The sequence below is a fragment of the Loxodonta africana genome, chromosome 18, assembly GCF_030014295.1.
Source record: "Loxodonta africana isolate mLoxAfr1 chromosome 18, mLoxAfr1.hap2, whole genome shotgun sequence".
NCBI classification, from domain to species: domain Eukaryota; kingdom Metazoa; phylum Chordata; class Mammalia; order Proboscidea; family Elephantidae; genus Loxodonta; species Loxodonta africana.
This window is the reverse complement of record NC_087359.1, coordinates 11708034-11734089: the sequence shown is the minus strand read 5'-3', so window position 1 is coordinate 11734089 and position 26056 is coordinate 11708034. Positions and strand designations below refer to the sequence as shown.

The following is a 26056-nucleotide window of genomic DNA, read 5'->3' as shown; positions in this document are numbered from 1 at the left end:
TGCTCACCTTGTAAGCACCTGTGGTGCCATCAGCTAACCAAGCTCCAGCCCCCAGACCCCCTCATCCCGTCCCTGTGAATCCCCCCAGGGGAACTGCTGCTCTGGCCCCGTTGCCTTCCATCTGCATGGCCCACAACCACACAGAGGGTCCTCTCGGGGGTCTCGTTTAGTTGCTGCCTGTGAATAGACCGGAGTGGACAGAACCAGTTCATGTTGATGAGCATGCGGGTGGTTTTATGGTTTTAATTGTGTCCCCCAAAAAGATACGTTGAAGCCCTAACCACCTCTTGCCTGTACCCACGAATGTGAACTTGTTTGGAAATAGGATCTCTGCAGATGCCATCAGGTAAGAGAAGACCACACTAGACGAGGCAGGCCCCTGTGAGGAGGCCACGCCAGACGAGGTGGGCCCTGGTGAGGAGGCCACGCTGGACGAGGTGGGCCCTGGTCCAGAGACTGATGTCCTCATAAGGAGGAGACACACAGATGCAGAGGGAAGATGCCATGTGAGGGAGGACACAGTGATGCAGTCACAGGCCAAGGATTGCCAGGATCCACCAGAAGCCAGACTGAGGTAGGCAAGGATCCTCCTGGACAGCGACACCCTGAATTCAGATTCCTAGCCCCCAGAACTGTGACAACGCACTTCTGTTCTTTCCAGTTGCCCACTTGGTGGTGTTTTGTTACAGTGGTCACCAGGCACAGACCCCAGTCACAGACCCCAGTCACGGCCAACATGCTTCTCTGCTGCTCCTGCCTGCCCATCGTCTCAGGCCCAAGGCAGCCCCACCTTCACTGTGGCCTTCTCTGGTCCCCCACATGCTCCCTCTTCTTGCTAGCACTGATGGTGGCCGCAGGGCTAACCCTCAGGGAGTCAGTAGGTCTGCCAACCTCGAACATGCACATGGCCTGGCTGTGTGGTGCCAAGTCGTCATGGCTAAGGCTCGGGGAGGGCTTGTGAGCCGAGGGGCTTCCTTCCTCCTCACCTGGCCAGTCCCTGCTGCCTCAGTGCCTGCCCCCTGCACCTTGTCCACATGCGTGGCTCTGTGGAAGGTCCCTGCCCAGGGTCCTCCTGTCATTCTGTTCCACTCATGACACACCTCAGACTAGGGTGGGCGGCAGCTAATTTTATTTCGAAACAGACACAGCCCTGGGGACCACGCTGGGATGATGGGCGATGGAGCGTCCTGGCTCTCTCTGATGCTCCAGGCCCCTGCCACCCCCTCATCTGACCAGGTGGACCCAGGCCCCCAGCTACGAAGAGCTGGGTAGGGAGTGCCCAGAAGGCTGCCCCCACTGTCCAGCCACAGGAGGGGGTGGGTCTGGGGTCTACCACCCTCTCCTGAGCATGGCCTGTGGGAGACCTCCATCCTCAAGGGCAGGCCGAGGGGTGGGCCAGTGCTTCCAGCAGTAAGCAGGGCCTGGTAAGGTGAGCAGGTGTGCTGCAGGAGTATGGGGCCCTGGTAAAATGAGTCCGGGTACCGGAGGTTGAAGCCTTGCTCTGGTCTCTGAGCATGATCTAGGCCCCCGATCACCTGGATGGTGAGGTGCTGTCCTCTGCGGGATTCCTGATGGGCAACAGACCAGGCAGCAGGGCAGGGCCGTGGGCCGGGGCAGGCACTAGATGATGCCATACTGGGCCAGCTCGTGCAGCTCCAGGTGGTTGAAGGCCTCCCATGGGCAGATGACCGTGATGTCTGCGGGCAAGGCTGGGCATTGGGAGAGGTCCCTGGCCCAAGGGCCACTCCCCCGCTCAGGGCCCTGCTGTCCACAGCCCAAGTGGGGACCCAGAATTTCCAGAGGTTGAGAGGTAGGTCGTGGACGAGGGCCCTCCTCCGGGAACACGCCAGCTCCCAGGGAAGGGGTTGTTGTCCAGTGGGCTCCCTGCTGGGGAAGGGGGGCTTTGCTGGCAGGGGAAGGGGACAGCGAGGGCTCCCCATTCTTTCCCAGTCCCCTCCCCCACGGCCCAGCTCTGGGTGGACCCGTGGATCGGGAGGAGTCTCACTTCAGTGAGCTCTGAAGCTTGGTGTTGGCAGAGGAAATAAAGGTCTGCCTGGGGGGCTGTTCCCTAAGTGAGCCCCAGGGCAGGCAGGGGGCACCGGGCCTTGAGGGCCGTTGGAGGGAAGCGATGGGGCCTGGAAAGGGGCAGACATGCCAGGCACAGCGGGGGTGGCGGGGAGCCAGGCCGTCATACCTGTTCCCAGGCCTTCCATGCCAGGGATGTCGTCCCCAAACCTGCAAGGACACAGCAGTCAGAGATGGCACCGGGTCAATGGCCCAAGGCTCAAAGTCAGGACCCTCCTCAGATCTCAGGCACCAGGCTCTGCGTCTCCACGCCAACCTCTGGCTACTTGGCCGGGCCAGGGCACAAAGGGACCCTCCCGCCCGGAAAATTGTGGGGTGAAGGGAAAGGGGAGTGACACACCCACATGTGCACAGCAGGTGCATGTGGAAGACTGTGGGGTGGGGCATGTGGGTGTGTGGCTATGGTGAGCATAAATCCCTGAGAGTGCAGGATGTCTGCGAGTGTGCTCTGGGGTGTGTGTGTGTGTGTGTAGTCATGGCAGTGAGGTGTGTGTGCAGACAGGTATCAGCGTGGGTACGCGTTTTCCAGACCTGCTCGGCAGTGGCATCTGGAGTTAGGGATAAGAGCCCGCCTAAGCCCTTACAGTCCTCTCATCCAAGAGAATTGGAGACCTTAAGACAGACCCTGCTCAGGCCCTTCCCCCACCCTTTCCCCCCCCAGCCCCGAGGCTGCAGCAGGGAAGCCAACCCAGTCCCCACTGGCTGCCTCAGGGTGACCCTCATCCGCCCCCCTTTCAGAAGTGCCCCTTCCGCATCTCTGCTTACCCTTGAACGCCTTTCTTGGGGGGCTTGCTCTTGAACTGCCTGGTTTGCCGCTGCTTAAATTTGGGGGGCCCTTTCCTGGGGGTAACAGGCCCCCCAGTCACCCTGGTGGCTGACCGAACTTCAGCCTTTGGCGGCTCCAAGTTCATGGCGAGGCCGGTGGGGATGCTGCAGCGACCCTGGGCTTCTGAACTCCCTCAAACAGGGGGCTGGAGGCAGAGCAGGGGAGGGTCTCATCAGCCCTCCCTCCCGCTCCACCCCTGAGGCTGCTTCCGGGGGTGAGGAGGGCTCAACCCCATGACACAAGGCCCAGGCCCTACCCTCCCTCAGCCTGACTGGACAGCAGCCCTACCAAGGGCCACCTGTCATTGCCACTGGGGCCCCCAACACTCTCCTCTCCCTCATCTTGTCTTCCTAGGAAACACCCCAATTTCGGGTGGCACACATGTTGGGCGCCCCCCTGCCTCCCACCCTCTTCCATCCCTCCACATCCAATTCCTGCCACTTCTTCCTACCTCCCCTTGCAGGGACCCCCCCCCCCAACCCCGGACACCTTGCTCATCTGCTTCCTCCCCCTGCATTCTCATCCCAACCCCCTTGCGACCGGGGGTCCCTATGGAATAGCCTGGATCCCTGCTCAGAGCCTTCTGTGGGCTCCTGCCGGGTGGAATCAGGGCCAGAGGCCTACCCGCCTTCAGGCCTGCATGGCCTCATCTCCCCTCCCTCCCTCACCCAAGGTGGGGTACACCCCTCCTGTCCCTCCCTCTACCCCCCAACTTGTCCCTGCCCCTTTAGGCCTCAGCCCTAGTGTCCCCTCCTCAGAGACGCTGTCCTCACCCCTGTGGCCATGGGTGTCCCCAGGCCCTGACCTTCTCTGTAGCCGATTTCTCAAGTCACCTGGTCTACTGCCACGGCCCTGCAACTGTTTGTGCCTTCATTGCTTTGGTGTTTACTGTCTGCCCTCCTGGCATATACGTGCCTTTGGCACCCAGGGGCTGGGACACGATCCTGTCCGTCACAAGGGACATGCGCCACACGGGCACCCAACAGTGTTGATGAAGTGCAGGTGCCTGGTGGGGGCATCTGCTGTGTGGTGGGGGAGTTGTCTTGGAATGACCCTGAGATGTAGCCACACCCTCATGATTCTGTATCACAGAGAAACTGAGGCTCAGGGGGCAGGAGGAGGATCGCGAAGTGCTGAGCTCATAGGGTCCGCTCTGCTGGGGATGCCCAGCTGTGCTTCTGGGCTCAGGGCACCCTATCACGGCTGAGCAGGGCCCTGCTGTCCTGCCAACGAGGCTGGTGTCCTTACACACCCTGCACAGGGTGACCTCTCCTCCCCCTCTCCCCAGGTGCCCAAAGCCCCGGCAACCTTGCCCACGGGCAGCTCAGCTTCCTCTAAGCCTATTAGCACCAGAAAGAGACTCCTAATACCCCAGGGGGCTGCCGGGACCTTACATGCTGCCAAAAGGTTCTAGGCTAAGCACATGACACAAACATGCCCCCGGCACTGGATGTTCTAGGGACCACCTTGTGGGGTGCCCTTTCCTGCCCCTCTTGTGGGCAGATACCCGACTTGCCTTGGGCACCGCCAGCTGCTTGCTGAGACAGATCGGAGGCAATGACAAGTGGCCCATTCTGGGAAGAAAGGCTCTGGGTGTGCCAGCACCTGGGATTCTTTGACCCTGCCATAGCACCTTTCCTCCCTAAGGCTCAGCCTCTGTCCCCAGGACCAGAACCAGCTAGAGGAGCCAGGGCTCACAAGTCAGAGCACATAGGTACCAAGGCAGATGGCTGTTCAGACCCCGAAGCACCTACCCCTCACCCCAGATGGGCAAGGCCAGCCCAGCTGATGATCCAGCCCTGGAGCCACAGGCTGTTGGGGCAGCTCTGGGCCCTGATAGAGTCCTAACTATCAGAGGCTGTCCCCATGGGCTGCCCTGCCCCAGCTGTCCTGGAGCTGGTCCCACACGAGAGCAGGTGTGACCTGAGGCTCCCAGACCAGCACTGGTCGGAGATTTGATCCAGGACAGCCCAGCTGGCCAGCTGGGGCATCCTCTGAGAAGGAAGAACAAGGTGGACCTCCATAGACCCAGGCCTCCCATCAACCCCACCCTCAGGCAAGTGGCCCCTTGCCTGCGTCTTCCCACTCTCCCACTACCGGGTAAGTGGCTGCCAGCAAAGTCCCAAGGGTAGGCACTACTCACCAAGGTCTCGAAGGTCTCAGGGGGCCACAGGGTGCTGGCCCAGGATTTATCCTGCTTTGGGCTTAATCTGATTAGGACTCTGCTTGCTGACTCAAGTGGATGAGGTTGCCAGGGCTCCACCTGCACACACCCTGCTGAGGTTGAGGGGGCTGGGGAGCAGGGCAAGGAGAGCCAGAGGGGAGGGGCCTAAGGATAGGGAGAAGTGTGGTCTGAACAGCTGGAAAGGGGTAGAACACTGCCCCTCTGAAGGCACCAGTCAGGGCAGGAAAGGGCACTGGCTGTTGTCTCAGACCTCCCCCTTCCCTTTTGGTCCCCTGAACTCTGAGGACTCCGATTTCATGGCCCTCAAGGCCCACTTCAGTCTGGCCACAAATTCTTTGGCCTTATCTTTCATCCCTCCCTCTAGCTCAAGGTGAGAGTGTGGGGGTGGTGTCCTGGGGGTGGATGGGCAGGGGGAGGATGGGAGTAGGGTTCTGACCCCTGTGGAGGTGTGGGAGGTGGTGTCTTGGCCCCCAAGGGAGCCTGGGAGGGGCCATGGGGACTAGCAGAGAGGATGTGGAGGGCAGTGTTTGGTTCCTTCTCTCAGGCTCAGAAGTGAGCTTTTCTCTCCAGGTCAGTGGCCTCAGGCAGCCCTGATGGTCAGACAGACACTGTGAAATGCTGTCACTCTGGTTCTGCCTGCACCATCATCCCTGGACACAGACACAGGAGCTAAAGAGCCTTGTTGTTTTCTGTAGTATTCAATTAGTACAGCAAACTCCTGAATTTATCTTCTACCCACTGGACCACCCCATGAGGCTCAGATGCTCAGCCTGCAGGTTCTGAGTGCAAGGAAGCCTCCTTACATGAGGTCCTCCCTGAAACCACGTCCAGGGAGGAAGGAGGGAGGCTCCAAGCTGAGCAATAGGGTACAGACCCCAGCTTCCATAAACAGTGCATTTTCACTGAAGGGGCCAGGGCGCACATAGCCCCCCATCATCTGTCCTAAATTGTGTGACCAAGAGCTCCGGAACTGGGATAGGACCAGCTCTACACCTCCGACAGAGATGGATCCTAACCAAAAACCAAACTCATTGCCGTCGAGTCCCCTTCAACTCACAGGGACCCTTTAAGACAGAGAGCTGCCCCATTGGGTTCCCAAGACTGTGACCTTTACGGGAAGCCCTGGTGGCGCAGTGGTTAAGAGCTTGGCTGCTAACCAAAAGGTTGGCAGTTGGAATCCACCAGCCGCTCTGTGGAAACCCTGTGGGACACTCCTACTCTGTTCTTTAGGGTCTTTATGACTACCAACAGAATCAATGGCAAGGGTTGGAATCTTTACAGGAGCAGATGGCCACATCTTTCTCCCACTGAGCGGCTGGTGGGTTGTAATCGCCGACCTCTCAGTTAGCAGGCGAACGCTTTAGCCATGCGCCACCTGGGCTCCTTCAGAAATGGGGAAAACCAAAAAAACCAAACCCGTTGCTGTCGAGTCAATTCCGACTCATAGCGACCCTATAAGAGGAGAACTGCCCCATAGGGTTTACAAGGAGCGCCTGATGGATTTGAACACCCGTCCGTAGCAGCCATAGCCCTTAACGACTAAGCAAGCAATCAGGGTTTTAGAGCAGTAAGGCGGCGGGACCTTTCCGCTCGCCCCGAAAACGATCTGCACTGACTGGACCTGGCCTGTTGGGAAGGATGAGCCCCGAGAGCCAATGAGAAGTCCGGAGGCGGGGCCTGTCCAATGAGCGCGAGGCGGGGGCGGGCCCTGCGTTGCCACGGCGCCGAGCTACGGGTGCCGGCAGGGGAGGGCGGTGTCGGCATGTGTCTCCTGTTAGGGGCCGCGGGCGTCGGGAAGACGCTGCTGGTGAAGCGACTGCAGAATATCCTTCCGCACCGGACTGGGGGGCGGGTGTGCGGTGCGCGGGGTCCCTCCGCTCGGCCCCGCTCGGGTCCTTGACCGCACGCACAGCTGAGCGCCCATGACGGGAAGGGCGACCTGGGGGACCCTCCCCCGACGCGGCCCACGGTAGGTGCCACCCGCAGGTCCCTCGCGATGGGAGCCGTCGCGGTTGCCGAGCGCGTCAGGCTGTTGAGGTGGATGCTACGCCCAGCCTCCGGGGAGGCGTGTGGGGTCTCCGCGAGGAGGCCGCCCCCACCGGCACCGCGAGGCGTCCTCCCTCCCACGTCGTCCCTCCCACGGGGCGCTCTTGCCCCCCTACCCTCTCCCTCCCCCCCACCCCCTCCCTCCCGCGGGGCGCTCTTGCCCCCCCACCTCCCCCTCCCGCGGGGCGCTCTTGCCCCCCCACCCTCTCTTGCCCCTCACAGTTGTCCCCTGTCCCCAGAGACCCCGCTGGCTGGCCGCTCACAAGACGAGTTCCCCTGAGGACGGTGGTGCTGCGGCCACAGCGTGGAGGGCAGGTCCCTGGCAGCACCTTGAGTCTCCTGTTCCACTCTGCCTCAGCGGAGCCCTTGGAGAGAGGGCGGTTTGGGTTCTGATCCCGGTGCAGAGTGCTGGGCAGGCTCTGCTGAGGATTGACGAGGAGAAGCCTCTTATCGAGCTCCTTGTTTCTCCCGCAGGTGGGCACTAACCTCACCAACATCGTGGTCCAGAAGAAGATCACCATCAGGGAGCTAGGGGGGTGCATGAGCCCCATCTGGCCCAGTTACTACGGAAACTGCCATGCTCTCCTGGTGGGTCATGACTCCTGGGACTTCCTCTGGGCAGTAGGGTTCTTTCTGGCCTTGCCTAGCCCAGGGCCTTGCTTTGCCTGCCACAGGGTTTGGATCCTATGATGGCTGTGGTAGGCGAGGCAGCGAGTCCCATGTGGGACCCAAGCCTGGTCTCCACTGTGCAGGCTCCAGAGCTACACTCGCAGTGGCTGGCCCAGGGCAGTGTTTGGTCTCTGCAGACGGCTGTCCCTGCCTCTCTCTGTCTTGACCCCCTGGGTTTGTATGTTCACATGTGACATGTGTATCTCTCTGCCCTCATCCTGACAAGGTTTGGGCCCCACATTCCAGACCCTTGGAGAACTGGTGGCCACATGAATGGAGGCTTCCGTGGAGGGGAAGGCAGAAAGAAGGGATACCAAGTTACCCCACACGACTCTTTCCTCTGCTTCTGCCTGTTACGAGAGCCCTCGGTTATGAGTCCTCTTGTCTTGTCTTCTGGAGCCAGGGCTGGGCCCCGGGGATCCCCAGTGTGGGCGTTCCTGATCTCTCCTTTCTTCCCCAGTTTGTGCTGGATGCCTCTGACCCCACACAGCTGTCTGTGTCCTGTTCGCAGCTCCTGGGTCTCCTTTCAGCAGAACAACTTGCAGAAGCATCTGTCCTTATACTCTTCAATAAAATGTGAGGGTCTGTGAGCTGAGGGAGGGGGCGCCCCAGGCAGAGCTCCTGAGTGTAGCCAGGGGTTGGCTCTTTAGGGATGGGGTTTGGCTGGGGGCTCTGGGGCAGCTGCCGGTCTGACTGGTGCTGCTTTTATCACAGCGACCTGCCCTGTTACGTGAGTGTGGAGGAGTTGAAGTCATTAATGAGGCTCCCAGATATCATCGCCTGTGCCAAGCAGAACATCACCACAGCAGAAATCAGTGCACGCAAAGGCACTGGCTTGGCAGGGGTTCTGCGCTGGCTCCAGGGCACCCACAGAGCCAGCTGTTGACGGCCAGGTGGGGCGACTTGACTGGCTCGCTCTGCAATGGGGCTGAGGGGGATGCTGCCAGGGCTCCAGGGTTGGTTCTTATGGGGCAGAATAACCCGTATGAGCCCGAGAACTTCATTCTCTGCTGAATTCCCGTGACAGTGTAAACTGAGGCACCCACTATACAGATGCTCCAAACACCGAGCCTCGGCGTGATGCCCCTGAAGAGACCATCCCTGGGACTGGGAATGGAGGACAGGCCTGCTGGGCTGCTCACCCTGCTTGGGGGTACCATCTGGGGGTTGTAGGGTTTGCCTGCTCCTGGTGGGAGCCCTGCTGAGCTTTCCCCAGGGGGCTTGGGTGGCACAGCACTGAGACCTGGCCTCACAAGCTTCAAACTCTGAGTGTCTTGCTGACAACCAAGATGGATAGCCTGACATCACAGACGGAAATGAGAACCTTGTGCTCACAGGCTCGTTGGTTCACGGAGAGTTCAAGTCCCTCCTGGGTCCAGGCCCAGGAGCCTTGGCCTCAGGTTCAGAGGAGGTCTGTCCCCGTGGGCGCTTGAGTGTGTCCCCCCGTGGGTGCTGTGACCTTCATTTCAACTGAAGCAATAGGTGGGAGAAGTCCTGTGATTGGTGTGTTGGTTTCCCGTGGCTGTTGTAACAAGATTCTCAGACTAGGTGGCTTAAGACAACGGAAGCGTATTGTTTCACAGTTCAGGAGCCAGAAGTCTGAAATCAAGGGCATTGGGAGGGCTGGCTCCTAAAAGCTCTGAGGGGGAATCTGTCCCAGGCGTCTCTCCAGCTCCTTGAGTTGGCAGCGTGACTTCCGTCTCTGCTCCGTCTTCGCGTGCCCTGTCCTCTCATGTGGAAGTCAGTCATGGGATGAAGGGCCCACCCTAATTCAGGATGACCTCATCGAGGTCCTTGATAATCCCGTCTGCAGATAGGGTACCGGTCACAGATGCCAGGGGTTTAGACGTGGGGGGCCAGCATTCAACCCTCTACTCCTGAGTGGGATCCTGAGTTTTACAGAAATTCCTTTCTTTGTTTCTAGCCACATAAGAAGCCTAGGCGTCCGCTCCCTCTCCTTCCCCACACAGCCACCAGAGGAGCTGGCCCAGGGCCTCAGCTTCGGCACACTTTCTGTTCAGCCTGTTACTTAGGGTGCACCCTTTTCAAGTGGTGGGTTCTCCCTGCTTGGGAAGAGCTTGTTGCATATCCTACAGAGGTGACAAGGGTTCCAGGTTCTTCTCTGCCCACCTGTAGCTGTACGCCTTGCAGTGCGCCCCTCTGGGGAGGTGGAGGTATGTTGGCTTTTGCTCCTGTCTGAAGGGTTCCATGTTTCTTCTTTGCTGGTCTTTTCTCCAGGAAGGTTCTGGATTGACCTTATACAGTGCAGGGCCTGGGCCACCGCCAAGTGCAGCCTTCTCAGACAGGCCACCTTGATGTTGGTATGCTGTTCCACTCCTTACATGCCACTGAGCAGCCACAGGCGCACATGGACTTGGCTTCACTCGCGAGGTCCTTGTAGATGATTTCACAGACAACCTGGATTCCTGAGTCTTGGCTCTCAGACGTTTCCCAGTTTCGGTGGACTTCAGCAGAGCCTGGTTAAACTTAAGTTCTTGAAGAATTCCTGTGAACTGGGTGTCTTCATTTTCTCGAGCTGAAGGCATAAGAATCCCAGAAACAAGGTTAGCACTGGGCAGTCATGAGCCTGCGGCCCTCCCACCATATCCCTGGCCGTCATGGCTCCAGCAAGGCGAAAGTACCCTCAGTGCCGAGCTGAATCACACGTGGCCCTATCTCCCATGTCTCCTCTGGGCTCACCGTGGACGTGTTTAAAGCAGTCATTTCCCAGTGAGGCTGGTGCAGCTGGCAATGGTGACTGAGCTGAGATACCCCAGCTCTTGGTGCCTCAGAGGACCTTCTGAGTCCCCTGTATCCCGGCCTCCCAGGACCTGGCAGTGACTTGGGTCCCCAGATGCCCCAGCACCTAATTCCTGTAGAGCATGGGGTTCTTCACCTCTGAGAACACTGAAATCCAGCCTGCCGCTGGTCACTGCGGTGGTCCCACCCTGGCCAGCGCCAGGACATAGTCTTCCCTCAGCGGACCCTGGACATTGGTGTGGGGCCTGCCAGGAAGGGGAAACGGGCCTCTGTCCACCTCGTTTTTCCTTCAGGGCATAAAAATATGGACCCAGAGCAGATTGTAAAGAGGTGCCCAGGTTGTGGGCTAGAAGACGGACAGGCAGAGATACACAGGTATTTAAGGATGATGATGTATAAGGTGTGTTGTCTCCACACTCCAAGGTGACAAGCTTGAGCTGGCCTGCCTGCTCATACTTCTCAAACAGCTTTGAAAAACATTGTAGCTCTTCATAAATGTCTTCTCTGAAGAAGTCCTTGGACACGGGTCCTGGATGAATCCTGAGAACGTGTCCTGGACCTAGGGAAGAGTGGCCTGTGGTTTGGGCAAGGACTGCGGGCAGCAGCTTCTGTGGGCAGGCAGAAGCTCACTCAGAGGTGGCCAGGGCACCAGGCATTCCCACAGTGTCTGGAGGGTACTGAGACTCAGAACCTTAGCAGATAGTGACCATGGGGACCCTTCCATCATTTGAGGGGTGCTGGCCTGGCAGGTCCCGGTCACATTGCGCATAGCCAGCCGGAACCTGCACTTCCTGAATCCCTGGGTCCTTCCCTGTCTAGATGGACTGACTGGAGGCTTGCTGATGCTACAGTGCTGACTTGTACTTGGGTTGTGGGATCACGGAGATTGGTGAGGACAGTGGCCGCTCTCTCTAGAAAACAGCCATCCACACCACACGCCATGCTCAGCTCACTGTGTCAGGGCTGAATCCGAGGTGGGGGGAGCTTGGGAATCCCCCTGCTCAACCCTAATGGACCCTGCTGGGGTGCAGGCTGTGGACCTGGGCAGGAGTATCACCAGGTGCTGGAGGGAACCGATGGAGGCCTGTCTGAGAGAGGGGACAGCACCTCTCCAGCTCAGCGGCTCTCAGGCTTCAGCACCTACAGTCACCCAGGGAGCTCATTAAACTGCCTGGACCCGCCCTCAATATCTGACACCATAAATTGGGTGGGCCCAAGAATGGACATCCATTCTGGCAAGTTCCCCAGTGTTGCTGGTGCTGCCGTCCAAGAAGAACCAGCTGGTGCAGTCAGACATGGCACCCCTCATGGACCCTATCCTCATGGACCCTTGGTGCAGTAACTGAGTGGTCAGGGACAGGGACTGCACGGTGCCCGACTCCGTCCTGCGTCCCCAGCTGTGCTGAGCCTGAGTGTGTAGGGGCTGAACAGGGTGTACCCGCTCCAGAACTTGTTTCTTTCGGATTCCCCAAGGTAGTTGAAAAGGTGTGAAAAAAGAAATACTTGCTTTTTCTGTACTTTTCCTTCACTTTCAGAGGTGACCTAGAAGAGCAGAAGTGACTCGGTGGGTGAGGGCCTCGGCAGGCCCAGGCTCTGCCCCATCGCAGGGTCCAGGGCAAATGGCCACCGGATCCCCATCCTGCCACCTCCTCTGGATCTTCCTGCACCCCCATCAGCAAGAGGCAGGGCAGGCATTCTTCCCTGACCAGCTGTAGGGGCCTGGGGTTGGGGCCACCATGAGTGCCATCCCGAGTTGGGGTGCTCAGGGGCTCACCCCACCTTCCCAGGAGGTCCAGCTGCCCATTCCAGGGCTGACAGCCAGAATCAGGCAGCTACCGCCCCACCTTGGCCAGGGAGAAGACAGGCCGGGGCCATTCTTGGCCGCATTGAGGGTGTGTCTTTGTTAACGAAAATTCATCCAGGAGATTATAATTCTGGTCTAAATACTTGTATTCATAAGGACTGAGGCAAAGGGCAGTCTAGCAGTGTCCCCAGTGTCCTGTGGGCTAGGGGAGTGGGAAGGGTTGTGCTCTGCCCTGGACTAGAAGCTGTGGCCCCTGCCCGCTCCTGCCCCCTCAGCAGTGCCCTGGCAGGCCTCCTGCAGGCCGTCCCTCCTCTCTGTCCTCTGGACTCTTACCTGGGTGATCACACAGGCTCAGGGCCACTTTCAGGAGTGCCCTGTGGGAAAATGAGAAACACGGGCTAGTGGAGGCCAGCAGGGGAGGGCACTTCCAGGGAGGACATGGAGGCCCTGGGGACATGCGAAGTGAGGCAGAGGTGTGGTCTCAGGAGAGCGTATCCCACACCAGAGGTGTGGTCTGAGCAAGCGAGGGGTTGGACGTGCTGGGGTGCAGAGGGGAGGCTGCTTGGGCAGAGCCTTGGCTGGACCCAGGGCAGTGGAGGAGGTGAGGGCAAAGGTGGTGTGTAAACTGTGAGCGTGGGCGTGCATATATGTGAGTGTGCTTGGGTGTGTGTACATGATCATGAGAGTGCAGAGGTGAGTGTGTATAGGGTGTGTTTTTAGGGGTAAGTGTGCACTGAGTTTGGTGTGTGTAAATGTGTGTTTTGGTTATGTGTATGAGTGTGTCTGGGGGTGAGTGAGCAGGGAATGTGTGCCTGTGAGTGGGGGGTAGTGTGTTTGGATTTTGCGTGGGTGTAAGTGTAAGCATGGCCGTAGGCTGCGTTGGGGCAGGGGTGTGTCAGAGGCTTTGGGCCCATCTCCCAGGGGAAGGACCTCAGAGAACAGCCCGAGGTCTGCCTAAACCGACCCTGACTGCAGGCAGCGTGGCACCCACCAGCACCTCCTGCAGGACAGGGAGTTGTCAGCATCTGCCTTCTGCTGCCCCCACCGCCTGCAGGTTGGGTGTGCCAGGTCTGTTCTGACGCTGACCTGGGTCGAAGCCATCAACGGGGCTTTGCCTAAACTGAAGCTCACCCCAGGTGGTCTGAGCTCATTTGCCTGGCATGTACCAGGGTCGCAGGTTTCTAAAAGGCCTCAGGGGGTTTTGAGGTGCAGCCCTTAAGCCAGGCATACATCAGGGACACCTCTTCCTCTGTGCACCCAGCTCACCAGTGTGACACCTGTCCCCCCACCCCAGTTTGGTGACTGGGAGAGAAAACACCGGCTTCCCTGGGAAGCCGCTATTACCAAAATTTGTGGGCACTGGGTGGGTTCTGCCATGCAAGTGCAAGGGTTTGTGTGTGTGTGGATATAGAAGATATCACACATGCACACACTCATGTGCACATACATATTCACACATGTACGTCAACCTTCATGGCAAATCGACGCTCCCGGAAGTTGTGCTGTGTGATCCTTGGTGTGCCCCCTGGAACACACCCTGGCTACTCCTAAGGCCCCCTCCCTAGTGGAGAAACAGAGCCCCGCAGAGACAGGTGCCCAGCACCTAGAAGGTGCCACCCAGGCTTTGAGGTCAACCAGCCTTGGCTGGACAGAGCAGGCTGATCTGCCCTCCAGCACCTCCCAACCACTTTTAAACCTCCCATCACACTGTCTCTTCCTCTGTCAACCAAGGCCTTGGATTTGCTGAGCTAACTCAGGTACAACCTGTTAGGATGCCTAACCCATGGTAAATGTCTGAGGCCCTAGTTCTCCTGGGATGGGGGTGGGGATCCCCTCAGTGGCCCAGCAGCTTTGGGGGCAGATGCCATGGGCAGGGTGCTACTCACCGAGTCCTGGCCCTGGGTCCTAGGAAGAGCTTATGGTTCCAGGGGCATGTGACCTGCAGGTGTGGGCTGGCTCTCACAGGCCTTCAGGAAGAATGTTCATTAACCAATGTCGTACCTGCTCAGGAGCTGATTACCCAGTAAGCAAGTACTTACTAATCTGTAGTGAATAAATTCATGTGGTTTTGAGACAGAGACTCAGAAGGGGGGGGTGGGCAACAGAGACATCACGATCTGAGAACACCCTGTATAACCTCAACTGTTCACCCACACCACCAGAAACAAGTCACTTAAAAATATCAGTCAAAACCCCTGGGGTTGTTTTTCACTTCCTTAAAGTTGTTCTTCAGGAAAACCAGATCAGACCAGAAAAAGAAACCTGCATGGAAAGGAGGAAAGGTGACCGCTCCCTGACCCTAAGGCGGACGCACTACAACTAGGTCAGGGGATTCGAACCATAGGAGCGAAAGACTGCGCAAGGGCGACATCCCACTGCTTCCTTCCTTGACCTCAACTCGTGCGCACACTTGATTTCCCCAACCCCACCGTTTCTCCCCGAAACGCTGTGAATAAAACATAAGGTCCTTCCCGGCTAAAACTCTTTATAAACCCTAACCCAGCCTGTGCTCAGGGAGACAGGGGAGGCCTTGCCTAGGCCCTTGTCGTCTCCGGTGGCAAGCCGCCTATGATAAACCTTTGCCTGGGTGGAAAAACTGGTGGATTTCTTCTGACTGTTCTTATTCAGAAAAGAGACAAAAACCTGACAGATTTTCTCTGGTAACAGTTTCACCATGCCATTTACGTGAAACCCACATGAAACCGTTCACTAGAGATTAGTGAGCACAAGTAAGACCGTGCTTACCTTGCTTACTAGGTCATCCGCCCCTGCCAGGGACTGTAAATTTGAAAAGAGGCTATGATTCTGTAGGAAGGTGCTGTGGGGTTGTGAGAGAGACTGACGCCAGCCATACCTAGAAGCAGAGTCTTTGATGTGAGAAAAGGTGAAATTGTTCACTACAGATTAGTGCTTACCTTATCAGGTAACTGGCCCTGTGTATCCCCCTCCAGGGTGTCCTCCACAGCCTGTTTGGGGGCAAAATGTACGAATCACTGGCCCCATAACCACAGGTATCCATAGAAATTTTTCCCAGGAGAGAGTGACGACACAGCTTAAGAACCCATCCTGCACGGTTGGTGGGTTTTCGGGAAGTGGTCCTTTACTCATGGCTGGAGCAGCTGTGACCTGAGGGACACACAGTCCTCTTGACCCCCTTCCTTCCTCTTGTGATCCATCTCACTCTCCATTGCTGGTTCATCCTCATCGCCACACACTCAGCCTCAGGGGCCCGGAACTCAGCTCATGGTTACCCTCGCTCTGTTGACCCTCTGTTAAGGTCTTATCCAAGCCCAGGGCTTTAGATACCCTCTCCATGCTGACCCTGCAGCTTTCCATTTTAGCCCAGCTGCCTCCCCGAACCCTGCTAGAGATTGGCCTGGGCGTGGTCAGCCACGTCCTTGGATCTCCTTGGCCACCCTGTCCCCAGTTCTTGGCCTCTTGCTCAGTGGAAAGCCCAGGCCTGTGCTTGCTGGCTTCCCCACAGTCAACGGCTCAGGTTTTGGCAAAGTCTCTACCCTACTCAGCAGAAGAAGCCACAGATCAGGTCCCACGGGACCCACAGAGGCACCAGCTTCCCCAGCCACTGCCTCTGAGGCCTGGGTGACACACCTGAAAGTGGAGAGAGTTGGAGCCCCATGGGCAGTTTTGAATAGTGAGAGACAAAGGAAGGAGCCCTGGTAGATATTCATCTCCCCTCTTGCCCCCTTGACTGCACTCTTGGAGGCCTTTCTGGAGATGTCCCACAAGATTAGTTAATGGATTGTGTTTTCATGGGATGCTTGAGCCAGCTCAGATGTGCCACCTTGTCTTGCTCTTTTCTCGTGCCCTCACCTTCCTGTTCTCCTCCCTCTTGATCTCTGGGCTGAAGAGCAGGTAATAACTGTGATGTCACCCAACAACACCATCACCACTATCAACACAACAAGGGGGAGAGAAACTAGGAGTGTATAGCAAGGTGTATATAAGTTTTTGTATGAGAGACTGACTTAATTTGTAAACTTTGACTGAAAGATCAATAATAAAGATATCCTCACATGTACATTCAGAGAGAGAGAGAGATCTGATCTACCCAGACATCTGTCAGTTTGTCATACTGTGGGTGCTTGCATTTTGCTGTGACACTGGAAGCTATGCCACCGGTATTCAAATACCAGCATGGTGGACGGGTTTCAGCTGAGCTTCCAGACTAAGACAGACCAGGAAGAAGGGCCTGGTGGTCTACTTCTGAAAAGAATTAGACAGTGAAAACCTCGTGAATAGCAGCGGAACATTCTTTGATATAGTGCCAAATGATAAGCCCCTCAGGTTGGAAAGCACTGAAAGTATGACTGGGGAAGAGCTGCCTCCCTAAAGTAGAGTCAACCTTATTGACATGGACAGAGTCAATCTTTCTGGACCTTCATTTGCTGACGTGGCACAACTCAAAATAAGAAGAAACAGCTGCAAAGATCCATTAATAATCAGAACAGGGAATGTATGAAGTATGAATCTAGGAAAATTGGAAATCGTCAAAAATGAAATGGAACACATAAACATTGATATCCTAGCCATTAAAATTAGTGAGCTGAAATTGACTGGTATTGGCCATTTTCAATCAGGCAATCATATGGTCTACTATGCCTGGAATGACAAATTGAAGAAGAAGGTCGTTGCATTCATCGTCGAAAAGAACATTTCAAGATCTAACCTGAAGTGCAGTGCTGTCAGTGATATGATAATATCCATACACCTACAAGGAAGACCAGTTAATACGACTGTTATTCAAATTCATGCACCAACCACTAAGGCCAAAGATGAAAAAACTGAAGATTTTACCAACTTCTGTAGTCTGACATCGATTAAACATGGAAGTAGAATGCATTGATAATTACTGGTGATTGGAATGTGAAAGTTGGAAACAAAAAAGAAAGATTGGTAATTGGAAAATATGGCCTTGGTAATAACAACGATGCAGGAGAACATATGATAGAATTTTGCAAGACCAATGACTTCTTCATCGCAAATACCTTTTTTCACCAACATAAACAGCAACTATACACATGGACCTCGCCAGACGGCATACACAGGAATCAAATCGACTACATCTGTGGAAAGACACAATGGAAATGCTCAACATCATCAGTCAGAACAAGGCTAGGGCCGACTGTGGAACAGACCATCAATTACTCATATGCAATTTCAAGTTGAAACTGAAGAAAATAAGAACAAGTCCACGAGAGCCAAAGTACAACCTTGAGCATATCCCACCTGAATTTAGAGACCATTTCAAGAATAGATTTGACACGTTGAACACTAATGACCAAAGACTAGACGAGTTGTGGGATGACATCAAGGACATCATACACGAAGAAAGCAAGATGTCATTAAAAAGACAGGAAAGAAAGAAAAGACCAAAATGGATGTCAGAAGAGACTCTGAAAGTTGCTCTTGAATGTAGAGTAGCTAAAATGAAAGGAAGAAGTGATGAAGTAAAAGAGCTGAATAGAAGATTTCCAAGGACAGCTCGGGAAGACAAAGTATTAAAATGATATGTGCAAAGACCTGGATGTAGAAAACAAAAAGTGAAGAACACATGTGGCATTTCTCAAGCTGAAAGAACTGAAGAAAAAATTCAAGCCTCGAGTTGCAATATTGAAGGATTGTACAGGCAAAATATTATGACACAGGAAGCATTAAAAGAAGATGGAAGGAATACACATAGTCACTATACCAGAAAGAACTGTCGCCATTCAGCCATTTCAGGAGGTAGCATATGATCCGGAACCAATGGTACTGAAGGAAGAAGTCCAAGGCAATGGAAAAAACAAGGTTCCAGGAATTGGTGGAATACCAATAGAGATGTTTCAACAAATGGACGTAGCACTGGAAGTGCTCACTTGTCTGTGCCAAGAAATGTGGAAGACAGCTACCTGGCCAACTGACTGGAAGAGATCTGTATTTATGCCTACTCCCAAGAAAGACAATACAACAGAATTTGGAAAGTATCAAACAGTATCACACACAAGTAAAAGTTTGCTGAAGATCATTCAAAAGCGGCTGCAGCAGTGTATCGACAGAGAACTGCTAGAAATTCAAACCAGATTCAGAAGAGGATATGAAACCAGGGATATCATTGCTGATGTCAGATGAATCCTGAATGCAAGCAGGGAATACCAGAAAAATGTTTACCTGTGTTTTATTGGGAAACCCTGGTGGCATAGTGGTTAAAAGCTATAGATGCTAACCAAAGGTCAGCAGTTTGAATCCACCAGGTGCTCCTTGGAAACTCTATGGGGCAGTTCTACTCTGTCCTATAGGGCCACTATGAGCTGGAATTGACTCGATGGCAACAGGTTTGGTTTTGGTTTTGGTGTTTTATTGACTATGCAAAGGCATTCAACTTTGTGGATCATAACAAATTATGGATAACATTGTGAAGAATGGGAATTCCAGATACCCCAGGCCTGGCCCATGGGGGCGCTGGCCGTGTGGGGCTCTGGGAAGGGGGCCTGGACAGCACAGTCCAGGGCCCCTTAGGCGTGGGCACGGGGGCGCCAGTGCGGCTTCCGAGCCACGTCCAGGCAGAGGGTTTCCAGTGCTGTGGGGTTCACACCCGCTGACTCCAAGGGCAGAAGGCCTGGGGGCGGGCCCTGCTCCCTCAGCTGACAGGTACTGTGCTTAGGGGTCTGGCCTGCGTCCCCCACAGCCAAACCCTACAGGACCCTGCGTGGGGGAAAGGGCAGGGAGTGCGGCCCTGAAGGTCAGACCGCCCAGCAGGGGTCAGAGAAACACTGCAGGCGCAGGTTTCTCCGCCTTCCCAGCCTCCTCTCCCGTTGTCTTTTCCTGAGTTGCCCCGTAAGTCTTCCACACACCTAACCCCCTTAGGAAGCCGGTCCACGAGGACCCCAGACTCCTGTGGGCAGGCCTCCAGGGCACTCCTGCTCAGGGGCTGGAGGGGAGGGGGGCTTTCCTCGCCCCACCCCACCCCCTAACCCAGCCCCGCCCTTGCCCGCTGGTCTCACCTGGACCTGGCAGGTGTGGGGCAGACTCTCTGCAGGTTTTCTGCCACATGGGTGCAGCTCTGGTCTTTGCTGGGGTGACTTTCCCCTCCCAGCCAGGGTCTCAGGTACCTGGAAGAGCGTCAGGATCCCCCGTGCCCGCTCCCACAGGGCCTAGCTTCTCAGGGTCCCAGTTCACTGCCCCTCTGTGTGGGTCTGGACCCCCAGAGAGCTGCTCCCCTCTGGACTTGGACAGCAACATCAGGAGCTGGGACAGGCCCTGCTGGCTCCATGATGCCAACCCTAAGGACTCATGTGAAAAGCTCAGTGTGCCTCTGCCTCCCTCCCCCCAGCAACCCTGCTCTCTGACCTGTTCCAGGAATCCATCCTGGCCACTGTAGGACATGCCCCCCAGGAAGCTATCCTCTTTCAGAGGCACCCAACCCACCAACACCACTCCCTGGGTGCCACCCCAGACCGGAATGAAAGAGAAAGCGTTAAATTATTTAAATAGTTTGTTTTTGAAAATATACACAGCAGAACATCAGACAATTCAACAGCTGTTGTCAGGTGCCCTCGGGTCTGTTCTGACTCATAGAGACCCTACCTGTGTACAACAGAACAAAACTCTGACGGGTCCTGCACTATCCTCACAATCATTGCTATGTTGAGCCCATTGTTGCAGCAACTGTGTCAATCCATCTCGTTGAGGGTCTTCCTCTCTTTAGGCGACCCTCTACCTTACCAAGCATGATGTCCTTCTCCAGGAACTGGTCCGCTCCTGATAACATGTCCAAAGTATGTGAGATGGAGTCTCACCATCCTCATTTCCAAGAAGCACTCTGGCTGTACTTCTTCTAAGACAAATTTGGAAGCAGATGGCCAGGTTTTTCTCCTACGGAGCCACACTGGGTGGGTTCAAACCACCAATCTTTAGGTTAGCATCCGAGCACTCGACCGTTGTGCCACCAGGGCTCCTGAGTAATATTGCACTCTATGGGTGAACCAGAGCTTGTTTTTCCTTTCACCTGGTGATGGATACACGAGTTGTTCAGTTTTTGGCTGGTACAGAGAAAGTTGCTGTGAAGATTCATGTACAAGTCTTGTGTAGACATGTGCCTTCATTTCTCCTGGGTAGATACCTAGGAGTTGCGTTGTAGTTATGTGTTGGACTTTTTAAGAAACTGCCAAACAGTATTTCCAAAGTGGCTTTACCATCTTACATTCCCACCAGCAGTGTCTGAGACTTCCTATGGTTCTGTGTCATCCCCAGCCCTTGATATGGTCAATCTTTTTAATTTTAGCCACCCTAACCCCTTAACCCGTTGCCACTGAGTCAATTCTGACTCATAGCGACCCTACAGGACAGAGCAGAACTGCCCCATAGAGTTTCCAAGGAGTGCCTGGTGGATTTGAACTGCCGACCTTTTGGTTAGCAACCGTAGCTTTTAACTACACCACCAGAGTTTCCTTACCCATCCTACTGGGTTTTAATTTGCATGCCTAATATGACTAAAGAACTGAAGAAAAAATTCAACCCTCAAGTTGGATTAGTGAAGGATTCTATGGGGAAAATAATAAACGACGCAGGAAGCATCAAAAGAAAATGGGAGGAATACACAGAGTCATTATACTAAAAAGAATTAGTCAATGTTCAACCATGTCAGGAGGTAGCTTATGATCAGGAATCAATGGTACCGAAGGAAGAAGTGCAAGCTGCTCTGAAGGCATTGGTGAAAAACAAGGCTCCAGGAATTGATGGAATATCAACTGAGATGTTTTAACAAATGGACACAGCACTGGAAGTGCTCACCCGACTATGCCAGGAAATTTGGAAGACAGCTACCTGGCCAACCGAATGGAAGAGATCCATATTTTTGCCTATTCCCAAGAAAGGTAATCCAACCAAATATGGAAATTATCCAGTAATATCATTAATATCATAGGCAAGCAAAATTTTGCTGAAGAGCATTCAAAAGTCACTGGAGCAGTATATTGACAGGAACTGCCAGAAATTTAGGCCAGATTCAGAAGAGGATGTGGAGTCAGGGATATCACTGCTGATGTCAGATGTATCCTGGCTGAAAGCAGAGAATACAAGAAGGATGTTTACCTGTATTTTATTGACTATGCAAAGGCATTTGACTGTGTGGATCATAACAAATTAAGGATAACATTGCGAAGAATGGGAATTCCAGAACACTTAATTGTGCTCATGGAGAACCTGTACCTAGATGAAGAGGCAGTTGTTTGGGCAGAAAAAGGAGATACTGAGTGTTTTAAAGTCAGGAAAGGTATGTCAGGGTTGTATCTTTTCACCATACCCATTCAATCTGTATGCTGAGCAAATAATCCGAGAAGCTGGACTATATGAACAAGAATGGGGCATCAGGATTGTAGGAAGACTCATTAACAATCTGCGTTATGCAGATGACACAACCTTGCCTGCTGGAAGTGAAGAGGACTTGAAGCACTTACTGATGAAGATCAAAGACCACAGCCTTCAGTATGGATTACACTTCAACATAAAAAAACAAAAATTCTCACAACCGGACCAATAAGCCATATCATGATACATGGAGAAAAGATTGAAGTTGTCAAACATTTCATTTTACTTGGATCCACAATCAACACCCATGAAAGCAGCAGTCAAGAAATCAAAAGACACTTTGCATTGGGCAAATCTGCTGCAAAGGACCTCTTTGAAGTGTTGAAAAGCAAAGATGTCACCTTGTTGCCTGACCCAAGCCATGATATTTTCATTTGCATCATATGCATGTGAAAGCTGGACAATGAATAAGGAAGACAAAAGAAGAATTGATGCCTTCGAATTATGGTGTTGGCAAAGAATAGTGACATGGACTGCCAGAAGAACAAACAAATCTGTCTTGGAAGAAGTACAACCAGAATGCTCCTTAGAAGCAAGGATGGCGAGACTGCATCTTACATACTTTGGACATGTTGTCAGGAAGGATCAGTCCCTGGAGAAGTACAGGGTCGTCTAAAAAGAGGAAGACCCTCAAGGAGATGGGTTGACACAGTGGCAGCAACAATGCGCTGAAGCATAACAACTGTTGTAATGATGGTGCAGGACCAGGCAGTGTTCTGTTCTGTGGTACATAGGGTCACTATGAGTAGGAACCAACTCAAAGGCACCTAACAACAACAACAACAATATGGCTAATAATGTCCAGCATCTTTTCTGGTGCTTATTTGCCATCTGTGTAACTTCTTTATTGACATGCCTGTTCAATCCTTTTGCTCATTTTAAAAACTGGATTTTTTTTTTTTTTTTTTTTTTTTACTAGTTTTGAGAGTCCTTTAGGAATTCTGGATACTATTCCTTTATCAGATACATGGTTTCCAAATATTTTCTCCCAGTATATGTGGCTTGTCTTTTCATTCTCTTGTTTCTTTTTTTTTTTTTTATTGTACTTTAGATGAAGTTTTACAGAACAAACTAGCTTCTCTTTAAACAATTAGTACACATATTGTTTTGTGCCATTGGTTGCCAACCCCACGACATGTCAACACTCTTCCCTTCTCAACCTTGGGTTCCCGATTACCCCGCTCTCCCATTCCCTCCTGCCTTCTTGTCCTTGCTCCAGGGCTGGTGTGCCCATTTAGTCTCATTTTGTTTTATGAGCCTGTCTAATCTTTAGCTGAAAAGTGAACCTCAGGAGTGACTTCAGTACTGAGTTAAAAGGGTGTTCAGTAGCCATACTCTCAGGGTTTCTCTGGTCTCTGTCAGACCAGTAAGTCTGGCCTTTTTTTTTTTTTTTTTTTTTGTGAGTTAAAATTTATTCAACATTTTTTTCCGGCTCTGACTGGGACCTTCTATTGTGACCCCTGTTAGAGCAGTCAGCAATGGTAGCTGGGCACCACCTAGTTGTGCTGGACTCAGTCTGGTGGAGGCTATGGTAGTTGTGGTCCATTAGTCCTTTGGACTAATCATTCCCTTTGTCTTTGGTTTTCTTCATTCTCCTTGCTCCAGACTGGGTGAGACCAGTGGAGTATTTTAGATGGCTGCTCAGAAGCTTTTAAGACCCCAGATGCTACTCAGCAAAGTAGAATGTAGAGCATTTTCTTTATAAACTATGTTATGCCAGTTGAGCTAGATGTCCCCAAGACCATGGTCCCCATAGCCCTCAGTCCAGCAACTCAGTCCCTCAGGGATTTTGCATGGGTCTAGGGAGCTTCCATCACCTTGGACAAGTTGTGCTGGCTTCCCCAGTATTGTGTACTGTCTTACCCTTCACCAAAGTTACCACTTGCCTATTGTCTACTTAGTGTTTTTCTATCCCTACCTCTCCCCTCCCTTGTAATCATCAAAGATTGTTTCTTTTTGTGTGTAAACCTTTTCATGAGTTTTTACAGTAGTGGTCTCATACAATATCTTTGTTTTTGTGATTGACTTATTTCACTCAGCATAACGCCCTCTAGATTCATCCATGTTGTGAGATGCTTCTCAGATTCATCATTGTTCTTTATCGTTGCATTAACACTCCATTGTGTGTATGTACCACAGTTTGATTATCTAATCATCTGTTGTTGGGCATCTAGGTTGTTTCCATCTTTCTGCTATTGTGAACAATGCTGCAGTGAACATGGGTGTGCATATGCCTATTCGTGTGACGGCTCTTATTTCTCTAGGATATATTCCTAGGAGTGGGATTGCTGGATCACACTGTATTCCTATTTCTAGATTTTGAGGAAGCACCATATCACTTTCCAAAAGGGTTAGACCATTTTGCATTCCCACCAGCAGTGCATAAGAGTTCCAATCTCCCTGCAGCCTGTCCAACATTTGTCATTTTCAGTTTTTTTTGATTTATGCCAGTAATGCCGGGGTGAGATGGTATCTCATTGTGGTTTTGATTTGCATTTCTCTAATGGCTAGCGATCGTAAGCATTTCCTCATGTGTCTGTTGGCTGCTTGAATGCCTTCTTTGGTGAAGTGCCTGTTCATATCCTTTGCCCATTTTTTAATTGGGTTATTTGTCTTTTTGTTGTAGAGATGTTGGATTTTCCTGTAGATTTTAGAGTATAGGCCTTTGTCGTATTTGTCATAGGCAAAAATTTTTTCCTGGTCTGCAGATTCTCTTTTTACTCCTGTGGTAAAGTCTTTTGATGAGCACAAACGTTTAATTTTTAAAAGATTCCAGTTATCTATCTTCTAGAGTTCATGTGTTGTGAGTTATGGTTTGTATCCTGTTAAGGCCGTGTATTAAAGCCTCTACCTTTTACCCTATTTTTTCTTCTCTGGGAAACCCTGGTGGTGTAGTGGTTAAGTGCCATGGCTGCTAACCCAAAGGTCAGCAGTTCAAATCTGCCAGGCGCTCCTTGGAAACTCTATGGGGCAGTTCTACTCTGTCCTATAGGGTCGCTATGAGTCGGAATCGACTCGACGGAAATGGGTTTGGTTTTTTTGTTTTTTCTTCTATGATCTTTATAGTTTTGGGTTTTATATTTAGGTCTTTGATCCATTTTGAATTAGTTTTTGTGTATGGTGTTAGGTACGAATCTTGTTTCATTTTTTTTTTTTTTTTTTTGCAGATGGACATGCAGTTTTGCTAGCACCATTTTTTTTAATACTTTTTATTGAGCTTTAAGTGAACGTTTACAAATCAAGTCAGTCTGTCTACCTATAAGCTTATATACACCTTACTCCATACTCCCACTTACTCTCCCCCTAATGAGTCAGCCCTTCCAGTCTCTCCTTTCGTGACAATTTTGCCAGTTTCTAACCCTCTCTACCCTCCTATCTCCCCTCCAGACAGGAGATGCCAACACAGTCTCAAGTGTCCATCTGATACAAGTAGCTCACTCTTCGTCAGCATCTCTCTCCAACCCGCTGTCCAGTCCCTTCCATTTTGTGATGAGTTGTCTTCGGGAATGGTTCCTGTCCTGGGCCAACAGACGGTCTGGAGGCCATGACCACCGGGGTCCTTCAGTCTCAGTCAGACCATTAAGTCTGGTCTTTTTATGAGAATTCGGGGTCTGCATTCCAGTGATCTCCTGCTCCCTCAGGGGTTCTCTGTTGTGTTCCCTGTCAGGGCAGTCATCAGTTGTAGCCAGGCACCATCTAGTTCTTCTGGTCTCAGGATGATGTAGTCTCTGGTTCATGTGGCCCTTTCTGTCTCTTGGGCTCGTAGTTATCATCGTGTGACCTTGGTGTTCTTTATTCTCGTTTGATCCTAGTGGGTTCAGACCAATTGATGCATCTTAGATGGCCGCTTGTTGGCATTTAAGACCCCAGACACCACATTACAAAGTGGGATGCAGAATGTTTTCATAATAGAATTATTTTGCCAATTGACTTAGAAGTCCCCTTAAGCCACAGTCCCCAAACCCCCGCCCTTGTTCCGCTGACCTTTGAAGCATTCAGTTTATCCGAGAAACTTCTTTGCTTTTGGTCCAGTCCATTTGAGCTGACCTTCCGTGTATTGAGTATTGTCCTTCCCTTCACCTAAAGTAGTTCTTATCTAATAACTAATCAATAAATAACCCTCTCCCACCCTCCCGCCCTCTCCCTCTCATAACCACAAAAGTATGTGTTCTTCTCAGTTTATACTATTTCTCAGGGGATTTTTTTTTATACTAGTGGTCTTATATAATATTTGTCCTTTTGCCTCTGACTCATTTCGCTCAGCATAATGCCTTCCAGGTTCCTCCATGTTATGAAATGTTTCACAGATTCGTCA

The 26056-nt window shown here is 52.7% G+C and overlaps 2 protein-coding genes across 9 annotated transcripts; one reads left to right on the top strand and one right to left on the bottom strand.

Moving 5' to 3' along the window:
* On the bottom strand, positions 1 to 3324 carry PDE6G (phosphodiesterase 6G). The gene is made up of 3 exons (XM_003417363.3): positions 2851 to 3324; positions 2195 to 2235; positions 1 to 1697 (listed from the first exon to the last, which is right to left on the bottom strand). Exons 1-3 carry the CDS (start codon positions 2994 to 2996, stop codon positions 1621 to 1623), a joined length of 264 nt encoding a protein of 87 aa, XP_003417411.1. The 5' UTR covers positions 2997 to 3324; the 3' UTR covers positions 1 to 1620.
* A 3164-nt stretch (positions 3325 to 6488) lies between these two features.
* Positions 6489 to 17317, top strand: LOC100654623 (ADP-ribosylation factor-like protein 16). Of its 8 annotated transcripts, none has more exons than XM_064270553.1 (6): positions 6533 to 6920; positions 7008 to 7065; positions 7617 to 7730; positions 8038 to 8387; positions 8526 to 8704; positions 8839 to 10041. In XM_064270553.1, exons 1-5 carry the CDS (start codon positions 6781 to 6783, stop codon positions 8695 to 8697), a joined length of 834 nt encoding a protein of 277 aa, XP_064126623.1. In that variant the 5' UTR covers positions 6533 to 6780; the 3' UTR covers positions 8698 to 8704; positions 8839 to 10041. The 8 variants fall into 8 exon arrangements, with proteins under 8 accessions (XP_064126629.1, XP_064126628.1, XP_064126624.1 ...); XM_064270552.1 differs by lacking the exon at positions 8839 to 10041 and adding an exon at positions 10050 to 17308 and having other exon boundaries at positions 6537 to 6920; XM_064270559.1 differs by lacking the exon at positions 8038 to 8387 and having other exon boundaries at positions 6489 to 6920.
* Positions 17318 to 26056: the final 8739 nt, after the last annotated feature.